Source organism: Chiloscyllium punctatum, chromosome 15 (genome assembly GCF_047496795.1).
Source record: "Chiloscyllium punctatum isolate Juve2018m chromosome 15, sChiPun1.3, whole genome shotgun sequence".
In the NCBI taxonomy this organism is placed as follows: domain Eukaryota; kingdom Metazoa; phylum Chordata; class Chondrichthyes; order Orectolobiformes; family Hemiscylliidae; genus Chiloscyllium; species Chiloscyllium punctatum.
In genome coordinates, this window is record NC_092753.1 from 62,172,407 (window position 1) to 62,185,143 (window position 12,737).

At 40.0% G+C, this 12,737-nt stretch overlaps 1 protein-coding gene across 1 annotated transcript in view; it reads right to left on the reverse strand.

Annotated features, from left to right (window-relative positions):
* The window catches only part of hgd (homogentisate 1,2-dioxygenase), a 38,556-nt gene extending 32,676 nt beyond the window's left edge, over positions 1-5,880 (reverse strand). Inside the window, exons 1-2 of the mRNA XM_072585282.1 lie at positions 5,750-5,880; positions 109-180 (exon numbers count right to left, since the gene is read on the reverse strand). Coding sequence (XP_072441383.1) covers positions 109-180; positions 5,750-5,764 — 87 coding nt within the window. The 5' untranslated portion in view covers positions 5,765-5,880. The remainder of the gene's footprint in view (positions 1-108; positions 181-5,749) is intronic.
* Positions 5,881-12,737: the final 6,857 nt, after the last annotated feature.

A 12,737-nucleotide genomic window follows, 5' to 3' on the forward strand; every position in this document is an offset into this window, starting at 1 on the left:
CTGTCAGAACTGAGTGAAAAATGCCAGTGAATCAGCAGGCCTGTGAGCTACACCTGCTCCCATTAAACTTACCACACACACAAAACAAATGGGAGAGTTGTACACTACCTGACCCTTTGGTAAGGACCCTGGGCAGCTTGGATCCTCTGAAGAAAATTCATTGCCAAATCCTGCCATATACTGGAAAAGAATAGACAGAGAGTAATTATTGTGTTGTTTCAGTACTTTTGTACACAACTGATGAAAATAGTTAACTTGCACCAAGTTGTATTTCTGATTAGAAAATATATTTATTTGTTGTTGGATATTTTTTGTGCAAACACCTGATTTAACAGTTACATTACTTAAAGTTCCTTTTAATATTTCATAATGATGCTTTAAATTTCTGAGCACAAATATTTATTTTTGGAAGGTATGTATATTTATCTGGAAATACAGGCTTGTGGCAATGGCAATTCAAAAGTATTTTTCTACAGATTCTGATTATTATCCTGCCTGAGTCAGAAGTCACACGTTACCAGGTTATAGTCCAACAGGTTTATTTGAAATCACAAGCTTTCAAAGCGCTGCTCCTTATCATTCCTGAGTAAGGATAAGCTCAAAGTATGGATCTCCTCTCCTTTTCTACCAAATAAAAGATGTACAATAATGATATCAGAGGTGAAAGGGGTAGGTCATTTAGGACAGAGATGAGGAGAAACTTCTTCACCCAGAGAGTGGTGGGTGTGTGGAATACTCTGCCCCAGAGGGCAGTGGAGGCCCAGTCTCTGGATTCATTTAAGAAAGAGTTGGATAGAGCTCTCAAGGATAGTGGAATCAAGGGTTATGGAGATAAGACACGAACAGGATACTGATTAAGGATGATCAGCCATGATCATAATGAATGGTGGTGCAGACTCGAAGGGCAGAATGGCCTACTTCTGCACCTATTGTCTATTGAAAGTATTTACTAATCAAGGACATTTGAATAGGTGATTCTATTCTCGAAAAAAATTAAGGCAGAAGGCCTGAATAACTTTAAAATTATTGATTATATTTTTTAGGGCAAATGTAGAGAAGGTGTTTCCAATTCTGAAGTTGGGATGAGTCCAACTTTAAAAACCAAGAGTATGCGATAGTCATTAATAAATCCAATAAGGCATTCAGAAGAAATAGCTTGGCCCAGACAATCTTTAGAATGTGGGACTGCATTTAAGATGAGGCTACATCAACACACAAGGGAGAAAGGAAGAGACCTTTATGCTGGTGGTGTTGGGTCAGAGGAGACATGTGTGGAATATAAATATCTGCGTCACCCAGCTGGATTAAATGGCCTGTTTTTGGGAAGTAGTTCAATGTATTCGGCTTAGGCTGTTTAAAGTGTTTTTTTACATTCTCATGAATAACTGGGAACACGCAATTGAGCAGGATGTTCCCTCGGCTGGAAGAACTCAGCTACAAAGGTAGACTAGAATGGGTGGAGTTGCTTTCCCTAGAGCAGTGAAGGCTAAGGGGGGAATTTGATTGAAGTATACAAAAGTATAAGGGGCAAAAAACAGGGTAGATAGGGAGAAACTTTTCCCCTTAGTAAGGGGTCTGTAACCAGGGGGTATGAGTTTAAGATAAACAAGAGGGTTAGAGGAGATTTGTCGAAATAATTTCACCCAGAAATATCTGGCTGGGTGTTTGGAACTTACAGCCTAAAGGGGTGGTAGAGGTAAGAACCCTCAAGACATTTAAGAATTATTTAGATGAACACTTAAAATGCCACAGCATACAAAGCTACAGGCTAAGTGCTGGAATATGGGATTAGATCGATGTTTACGACAATGGGCTGAAAAACCTCTGTGACACTGTAACATAAGATTACTATGAAGACTACTCCGAACTATTCAAAGGACTAGAATTAAGCTAAGACAGAGTTTTGTCAAGTGACAGTCTGGCCTGCTAGTGACTTATCTGTTTTTCTGACTTGGCTCTTCACGTAATCAATTATACAATGGAATAGGGCTCGTGGGCTTTTCTCCTGGCTTTGAGCAACAGGAGAGGCAGATGTAGTTGCCATTGGGACTTTACAATGTTCAAACTGCTGGTGCCATACTTAAAGCTTAGCTGCTTGCTATTTTAGAGGTTGAAAGTTCAGACTGGCCCAGTCTGGTGCTCAATCATTACTACCATATACATGGGTCAGGGCAAACGAAACCTCACCCCTCTTCTTCACAAACAGGGATCAGGAGATGCTGGCGGATGGGATGGTGGAAAAAAAGGAAGATGGTCTTTTTTGAGCCAGTGCTCCACAGGGGTAAATGCCACCATCTTCTTTCTGCTAGCTCTTACCCATAGGACCTGCCCACACTCTTACCCTGCCACTATGCACATGTCTGACCAAGGCTCATGGACTACAAATCTCAGAATTGCATGCAGAATGTTTCTATTATCCACCTCATCCTCCTAAACTACAAACCCTTCCTGCCTTCTGCACTTCCTACTTGTTCATCAGGGGCCTCTTGTCACCTGCCCTGCTCCCACATCTCCAATAATTGCTTTTTCATCCACTTCCACCTTTTCATTCTCTCAGTTTTCCCCAAGGCGGGAAAAATTGTCCCACAGCCAGACTGAGAGATCCAAGACTGGCAGGGAATGCTGAACATCAGGAGGAGGAAATAATCTAGGCAGCGAAGAGCATGACTGCAAATGTGGGAATAGAGAGACATCAATTGCCAACCCACCCTGTAAGTCTCATTGTGCCCAACTGTGCTGCTCTCCAATTACCGTCAGCATCAACTCATTCTTAATCTGCAGAAGCCTTTCTGCATCTTCAACAATTCCTTCCCCTTATGCAGACAGTTGTGACACTCAACAAATATTGGCCAGGAAGAAACCCAGACTCTCAGGTTCACCTCCATCTTTGTGGAGAGGAACCCTAACAGGGTGCATCATCAAGGCTTTCTCCTGCACCCTCCAGTGCACAGAGGCTGGCACCTCAGTGGGTACTTTTTCTAGATTAGACTCACAAAGATAAATTTAGTTGATAGACTTTGTGGAAACATATCCAAAGCCTTTGGGAGATTAAGTTATTGGGCATAACAGTCCACAAGGAAACCTGTTAAAAAATGCTCAGGCATTACCTCACCCTTCAATCCACAGTGGCTGTAATTAAAGAAGCTATCATTCTTCCTGGTAATCAATTCCATTATTTTACAAAGAATTAAAGTAAGAACACTGGGTCTTTTTTGCCTATTCTTTTTTTGGCTATAGATACCATATTGGCCTGTTTCAAAAATACTGCTGCCTTTTCATGTCCATATGATTGTTATTATATTACAAGTCTCCTTCCTATTCTCTTTTTATACTGTACACTATCATACACCTTTGTGATCTATTTGTTTTGAGGCTATTCAACCTGTTTCATGTTTCTATCTGATTTACAATAAAATCATTGACTGTCTGGAGAGGCTGTGATTATCCCTGTGAGGTACAAGCTCATTTGCATCATGTACAGTTTTCACTTCTTCCCTGACTGCTTGTCCATAATTATAGTCTGAAAGAATTTTAACTGTTATTCTTAGCCTCAGCTCTGATTCCCATTCCCAGGTTTTGCTATCCTCTCTGATCATCCTTTTGAAGTGTCTCTGACTCTATTATTCTTCATATTGAGTCCTTCCCTATTTGTCACTGCCAGATTCAGAAAAACCATATTTTCTGTCTCACCTTTGCTAATCTACTTAGGTCAATATTTTATTAAGTTGAGACTGTTGATTTTAACTTTCATCCATGTCCTTGTACTCTTAACAGTGTTCCATTTATCTTCCATTGAAGTATTGCTATGATGTGTTTCATTTACATTGATCGGGTTATTAAGAAATGCCAGATCCTGTAGCTTTTTCACTGTATTCAGTCATGAAGCACGTGCAAGATGTCTATATCACTTGATTTTTCTCAGTGTACTTATTTTTGCAAACATAAGGTTTTATTTCCAGATGATAGTTTTAAACTCAAATCAAAATTTGGATCTGCTGTAGTGAGATTTGAATTAAGTTCTTTTTAACATTGCCCTTAACCTCAGGTTTGTTAGTCCATAACATAACCACTAAGCAAATGCAATAGATAGTTACCCAACAGTATGATTCATTCTGAAGAAGGGTTACTGGATTTGAAACACGAACATTGCTTTCTCTGGACAGATGCTGCCAGATCTGCTGAGTTTCTCCAGCAGTTTCTGTTTTTGTTTCAGTTCTTCAACATCTGCAGTTCTTGGTTTTACTTTGGTTTATTCTGTAAGTTTCTACCTCCCACAAGATCAGTTATATCTCCGAGCCCAGGTATCCCTGACATATAGGACTACATACATTTAATCTACTTTCTTTTTCCTAAAAATTCTTCCACTCATGAATGTTCCATCCTCTGAAATTAGCCATGTTTCACAAATTTATACAACAGCCCCCAGTTCCAGGATTTCTAATGTTTCTGGTATTTATGTAAATACCTCCTTACAAAACTCGCTCTTCCTATAATCTCCATAATTTGATTATTCCATGTCTCTAGTTTATAAGAATCTCTCAGGTTTTGAGTAAATATCAGCTTAGTAGGTACCTTCTACAATCTGTTTAATGCTTTGACAGTGTTTAATCCTTGGAAGTTTGTTGCTAATTATATAATTTAGATACTACCCACCTTTTCTGGAAGGATCCCTGATTACTCGTGGAAGTAGGAATATTGTACATACAGGTAAAAACAATAACTGCAGATGCTGGAAACCAAATTCTGGATTAGTGATGCTGGAAGAGCACAGCAGTTCAGGCAGCATCCAACGAGCAGCGAAATCGACATTTCGGGCAAAAGCCCTGCTTTTGCCCGAAACGTCGATTTCGCTGCTCGTTGGATGCTGCCTGAACTGCTGTGCTCTTTCAGCACCACTAATCCAGATATTGTACATACAGCATGCTGCCATTAGTTATTCGCCTCTTCAATTCTTTTGGTAAATTATACTCCTTTGCTAAATATTTATATGGAAATTAAGATTTGATTAAGACAGAAGTATTTATATAATTGAAAATGGCGTCTTTAAAAGTATGAAGTTTTAAACAGCAGCACTACTGCTGAAGTAGGCCTCAATATATCCCATAAGAATAAGACGTAGGATAATAACCCCATTACATCTGTGACCTTCTGTCAGTAGGCAGCTACGTTCAATCTCCTGCTTATTGGCTCTTGTTCCTGCAACACCTAGATTTCAAAATATGTTTGTGATCAAAGTCTGCAAGTTGTGCAGTCGACAGTCACAGTCTGCTGATCCTGAACCAAAAACACACTGCTATGTATTTCTTCCCAAAAATGAGCAACTTTTCGCTAATGGAAACAATGTATACTGTGACAGACAGATTAGAGAAAAGTGTATATTTAAAAGAGAATAATAAAAATGTAGTAGAATTTCAACAATAAGATAATAACAATTGATAATAGCTCACATAAGTAAATATTGACTAAATAGATCAATCGAATGCTGACAGTGTTTAGAAGGATAGTACTTTTATAGTTAATCAAACTGGCCAAAGAAAGTTAGAAATACAATTAATTGGGAGACAATAGAAAGCAGAATATATATCATGAATTTGGTTTTACCTTTTAGTAAAGTGGAACCAAAAAATATATCAATAATTATTTCAATATTGATGAACAAAAAACCGTAAAGGATAATGCTTATGAAATTTTATTTCTGTAATGAATAAAATACATGTATGTCGAATATAGATTTATTTCTCATTCTTACCTTGAGTGACGCCATTTCTATGCTTTTTTTTGTTCAAAAAATGAACAGCAGATTTAAACTGCAACTGAACCAAAGCAATTGAGCTCCTAAACGAAAGAGAACCTGTAGGTGGAGGGCAACAAACTTTAAACAGCAAGGGCTGCATGAGGCATGCTCCAGAACTGATGCAACACATAGTTTTTTTTTAATCAAAGTCCCAGAATGCGAAGTGAAGACCGGAGGGAGATTTGATGCTAAAAAATGATAAATATAAACCAAAAAAAGTAAGTAAACAAAAATAATATACAATAGAAATGAAAAGGAGTGGAAATAGAGAAAAATGTTAGACTTGAGAGAGCTTAATTATTAACTTGTGTCCCTTCCATCTACCTTTCATAGTACAGCATCCACCACAAACTCTGAACATTTAGCACTAATCTCATTACACTCCCTAACCACAATCTCTGACAAAATCACTGCCTCAGTATTCCATTTGATGCCAAACTGATCTTCAGGTGCATACTTTGTCTTTACAAAAACTGTCTAAAACAAACCCTGTAAATTATTCTTCTATGAACCTACCTTATACCATCTGCAGCTGAAATCTTTACCGTGTCTTCTACATTCACACATGGTCATTTCCTTGCTATATAGGATCTTATTTTTCACCCTCTGCAAACTCATCCTATGTCACACAGTACCCTTGTGTTCATAGACCTGCAATGGTTCAATTTTCCCAAGCTCCTCACATTTTAAATTCTCAACCTTTTGTTTAAACCTTCTCCCTACCCTCTATATCACCATTTCTATCCTCTGACTGTAGTTTTCTGTTCATTCCCTACCTTGCACACGTTCAATAGGCCATTATCCATTTAAGCTGTCTGTTCTGGTGTTATTGTTTCAATGGGACTGGAGAAGGTTATCTGAAATGAAAACTATGAAGCATCTTCAACCAGCGAATGGACAGACTGGAGGTAATCTCATCTGTTAGGGAACCACGCACACGTAGAAGTTGCAGATTGTGTCAAAGCACTACAGATAAATGTCAAGGACATTGAGGATAGCAATAAGGACAAGTGGGGAGCTAGGGCCTGGATTGTCTATTTGTGCACCTTATGAGAGTGATGACTCAGTCTATCATGTGCTTATGTCTCCTAGAGGGAGATGTCTTTCCAAAGGTATTCAGACACAACCTGATTATTAAGGTGGATAGAGACCAACATGTTGTACTCAATCATGTTAGGCAATGGACACCAACCGAGAAGTGGGTGATCAATTATTTTTATCTACTTCTTTTACAAACAATAAATCCAGAATGAGTTCATGAAGACTATGTTTGGCAAGTGGCCAGTTTGTGAAGCAAGGTAATGAGACAGCAAGCTTATATGTTGTGTTATAAATCTGCTTTTCCAGAGCCAGAGGCAGAATGAATGTGCAGGTGCCTGAGTGAGGAGAGGGCACATTCCTTGTTTCTCTCCAACGATTCTTTTACCTTGCCTGCACGAACATTGATGAAGGGCTCTTGCCCGAAACATCGTTTCTCCTGCTCCTCAGATGCTGCCTGACATGCTGTGCTTTTCCAGCACCACACTCTCGACTCTGATCTCCAGCATCTGCAATCCTCACTTTTTCCTAGTTGATTCTAACCTTACTGCACAAACACCAGACAGCGCCTTCAATATAAACCAAGCAGTTGCTGAAGCATAAAGTTAGAGATCATCTACTGACATTTTAAATTGTCTCAAGTCAGAATCTCGAAGAAACCAGCATGAAATTGTCCGAGTCATCAACTTTCAGGATCTGCTTCTGATTCATGTTCTTTAGGGATGCTTAAATGATTCTGTATTTGTGACTTTCTTCTGTGTTTTGGAACTGTTGAATACTGGTATGAGTTAGAGCAATTATTATATTTATTAATCAGGTGTTAACTACAATAAATAATATTCTTTTTTATGTAAATATTAGAAGAAAACTTGTGTCATTTTCACAGCACTTAAGCATCCATTGAATTGATAATTGAATCCTTTAATTAGCAATCTCTTGTTTCAACGAGATGGGCAGAGAGAGGAACCATTGAGGAAAAACCAATGAGGTTCTGGGAACAACGGTGTCAGAGCAGGAAATAGCTCATTGTCGATATTCTTATGCCAGAATTGAACAGCTAAGACTTGAACCAGTCAGGGCAGTCTCAATCAATCAATTGCATCATAGAAACATTGAAGTTAGGTATAGGACAAGGCTATTCAACCCTTTGAACCTGCTCCATCATTCATTATGATCATGGCTGCTCATTGAGTGCAATACCCTAATCCTGCCCTCCCCCCTTCTCCCTTGAGCTGCAAGAGCTGTATCTACCTCCTTCTTGAAAGTACATAGCGTTTTGGCCTCAGTCACTTTCTGTGGTGGCGAATCCCAAAAGCTCACCATTCTCAAGAAGAAACTTCTCATGCCAATCCTAAAAGGTTGGCCCCTTATTCTTAAGCTTTGACCCCCTAGTTCAGGACTCCCCCACCATTGGGAATATCCTTCCTGTTTTTAACCTGTCAAGTCCCATTTGGACTTTATAAGCTTCTATGCAAATTTCCCCCAAACTCTAGTGAATACAATCAAACTCTCCTCCCAAGAATAAGTCCAGTAAACCTTCACTGTATTCACTCCAGCAAGAACATTCTCTCTCAGGTAAGGAGATGCAATATTCCAGATGTGGCCTCAGCAATGCCCTGTATCATTGCAGCAATACATCCTTGTTCCTGTACTCCGATTCTCTCATTATAAGAGCCAGCATACAATTTGCTTTCTTAACTGACTGCTGCACTTGTGCTTACTTTCAGCGATTGGTACAGGAGGACATCCAGGTCTCATTAAACATTCCCCCTCTGAATTTACATTATTCAGATAATAATGTGTCTTCTTATTTTTGCTAACAAAATGGATAGCTGCATATTCATCCACCCTATACTGCACATGCCATGCATTTGCCCACTCACTCAGCCTGTCCAAATCACATTGCAATATTTCTGCACCCTCCTCATGACTCTCACTTCCACCCAGTTTTATGGCACATGCAAACTTTGAGATGTTCCATTCAGTTCCCTCATCTAAACTTTTAACATATATTGTGAATAGCTGGGGTCCTAGTACTGATCTGTGCAGTACCCCAATTGTCACTGCTATTCAGAAAAAGACCCATCTATTGCTACTCTTTGCTTCCTGTCTGCTAACCAATTTTTATCCATCTCAATGCATTGGTCTAAATCCCATGCACTTTACATTTTACACTTTAATCTCTTATGCTGAAGTTTGTCAAAAAAACCTTCTGAAAGACCAAATAAGCCACATCATCAACCAGCACCTCTGATCAACTCTACTAGGTATATCTTTGAAGAATTCCAGTAGATTTGTCAACATGATTTCCCTTTTAGAGTCATAGAGATGTACAGCATGAAAACAGTCCCTTCGGTCCAACATGTCTATGCCGACCAGATATCCTAACCCAATCTAGTCCCTCCAAACCCTTCCTATTCATATACCCATCCAAATGCCTCTTAAATGTTGCAATTGTATCAGCCTCCACTACATCCTCTGGCAGCTCATTCCATACACATACCACCCTCTGCGTGAAAACAGCCCCAGCCTGTTCAGCCTCTTCCCTGTAGCTCAGATCTTCCAACCCTGGAAACATCCTTGTAAATCTTTTCTGAACCCTTTCAAGTTTCACAACATCTTTCCGATAGGAAGGAGACCAGAATTGCATGCAATATTCCAACAGTGGCCTAACCAATGTCCTGTATAGCTGTGACATGACCTCCCAACTCCTGTACTCAATACTCTGACCAATAAAGGAAAGCATACCAAACACCTTCTTCACTATCCTATCTAACTGCCACTCCACTTTTAAGGAGCTATAAACCTGCACTCCAAGGTCTCTTTGTTCAGCAACACTCCCCAGGACCTTACCATTAAGTGTAGAAGTCCTGCTAAGATTTGCTTTCCCAAAATGCAGCACCTTGCATTTATCTGAATGAAACTCCATCTGCCACTTCTCAGCCCATTGGCCCATCTGGTCAAGATCCTGTTGTAATCTGAGGTACCCCTCTTCGCTGTCCACCACACCTCCAATTTTGGTGTCATCTGCAAACTTACTAACTGTACCTCTTATGCTCACATCCAAATCATTTGTGTAAATGACAAAAAGTAAAGGGCCCAGCACCAACCCTTGTGGCACTCCACTGGTCACAGACCTCCGGTCTGAAAAACAACCCTGCACCATTACCCTTTGTCTTCTACCTTTGAGCCTGTTCTGTATCCAAATGGCTAGTTGTCCCTGTATTCCATGAGATCTAACCTTGCTAATCAGTCTCCCATGGGGAACCTTGTCGAACGCCTTACTGAAGTCTATATAGATGACATCTACTGCTCTGCCCTCATCAATCTTCTTTGTTTTTGTAAATCCATGCTGACTGTGTCTGATTCTACCACTGGTTTTGAAGTGCCGTGCTAGAAAATCCTTGATAATTGACTCCAGCATTTTCTCCACCACTGATGTCAGACTCATTGGTCTATAATTCCCCATTTTCTCTGTTAATTTAAATAGTGGGGTTACATTAGCTGTCCTCCAATCTGTAGGAACTGTTCTAAAGAACCTTGGATGGTTAGCACCAGCACATTCACTATTTCTAGGGCCATTTGCTTAAGTAGCCTGGTAGATTATCAGGACCTGGGGATTTGTCAACTTTCAATGTATCAATTTCTCCAGCATCGTTATTTTACTGCTACAGATATCAATCTTTTTCTCTTTACATTCCTATAGAAACTTTTAGTCAGTTCTTTCATTCACTACAAGCTTACTCTCATACTCTATTTTCCCCTTCTCAATCAATTCCTTGGTCCTTCTTTGCTGATTTCTGAACTGTCCCCAATCCTCAGGCCTATCCTGCCAATTTATAACACTTCCCTCCTAAGCCATGGCTTGGCTATTGCTCCCTATGCACTCGCTCACTGGACAGGAATAATCCACATAAGCTCACTCATTCACCGTTTGAATGCTGCCATTTACAACTACTGTCATTCCTTTCAGTAAACTTTAAATTATGTTATAAAAATAGAAAAATTAAGCCTTCATTCTCTAGATTTCAAAGATTAATGGATGATCTACTCAAGGCCTTCAGGATATTAAATAGGGAAAGACAGGGTAGATAAAGACAAACTATTTCCACTGGTTGTGGAACCAAGAGATACAGACTAAAAATTAGGGCCAGGCCATACAGGAAAGATGTTCGAAAGCAGTTCTGCATGTAAAGAATACTGGAGGTTTAGACCAGTTTTCCTTAAATGACAGTTGATGCAAATTCAATTGTTAGATTTAAATCTGAGATAGACAAATTTTTATTAAGCAAGGACATCAAGGTATATGGGCCCAAGGCAGCCTTATGGAACTAGACCACAGATCAGCAACGATCTTATTGAATGGCATTGCAGGCTTGAGAGGCTAAATGGCCTACTCCTGTTCCTATTTTCAAACACACTTCAGCCAACTCATTCCTCATACGATTGTTGTTTCCTGTATTAAGATTCATGTTCCTAGTTTCAGAATCAACGACCTCATTCTCCATATTGATGAAGAATTCTATCATTTTATGGCCGCTCATCCGCAAGGGGTCACTCACAACTATGTTACCAATTATTCCTTTCTCATTGCATATAATAACCAGAGATGGACTGTTCTTGATACATTGGTCAAGAAAAGCATCCTAATCTCCTTTACCATATTACGATTAATCTAATTCACCCAAGCTATATGCAGATTAAAGTCTCACATAATTACAAAGAGTCTTTTACCTTATGCATCCGATTTCCCATTTAGTGCCATTCACCACTACAGTTTGGCTCTCTATATACTACCCCTACTAATTTTTTTAACTCCTTAGCATATCTCAATTCTACATTGTCTGAGCGAATACCTCAATATTTATATTTTTTTTAGCCAATAATGCAACTCCCCCTCTCCGCAATCCCCCCCCCCCCCAACTTTTCCTTTTTGTTTGTCCTTCCTTAATATTGAATGTTCAGTTTCCATCCCTGGTCACTCTGCATCTCCATAATCCCAACTCATACCTGTTTACAACTATTTAGAATAATTGAATCCCTACAGTGCTGAAAGACACTATTCAGCCGATCAACTCTGCATCAACCCTGCAAAGAGCATCCCACCCAAACTCAGCCCCCTTCCCTACCTCTGTATAACCTGTATTTGCCAAGGCTAGTCCGCCTAGCCTGCACATTCCTACAGACAATTTATCTTGGCCAATCCACATAAGCTGCTCATGTTTGGACTGTGGGAAGACTCTTGACCACCCAGTAGAAACCTACATCGGCATGGGGAGAACGTACAGAATCGACAAATGCACCCAAGGCTGGAATTGAACCAGAATCCTGACACGGTGAGCCTCCTTTGTGTGCTTGATTCATTCACTTTTTGTTGAACTCTTCATGTGTCAGCCACAAAGCCTAAAGGCTTACCTTTTTAATGTTCCCTTCTCATGTGACCTTGTTCCCTAACTCCCTATATTGTGCTTTTTGAACCTCACTCCTGTTTTACCTATATCACTGGTACCAATGCGTACCATGGCTGCTGGCTGTTCGCCAACCTCCTTCAAAATGTCCTGTAATCACTGGACCCTAGCACTAGAGAGGCAACATACCATCCTGGAGCCTCATCTGTTGCCACAATGTGTTTACCCTAAAATTGAATTCCCTAAGACTACTGCATTCCCATATTTGTTGCGTGGGTTTCCTCCGGGTGCTCCGGTTTCCTCCCACAGTCCAAAAGATGTGCAGGTTAGGTGAATTGGCTATGCTAAATTGCCTGTAGTGTTAGGTAAGGGGTAGGGGTATGGGTGGGTTGCGCTTCGACGGGGCGGTGTGGACTTGTTGGGCTGAAGGACCTGCTTCCACACTGTAAGTAATCTAATCTAATCTAATCTATTGTGCAGCAGAGCCAGCCAATTTG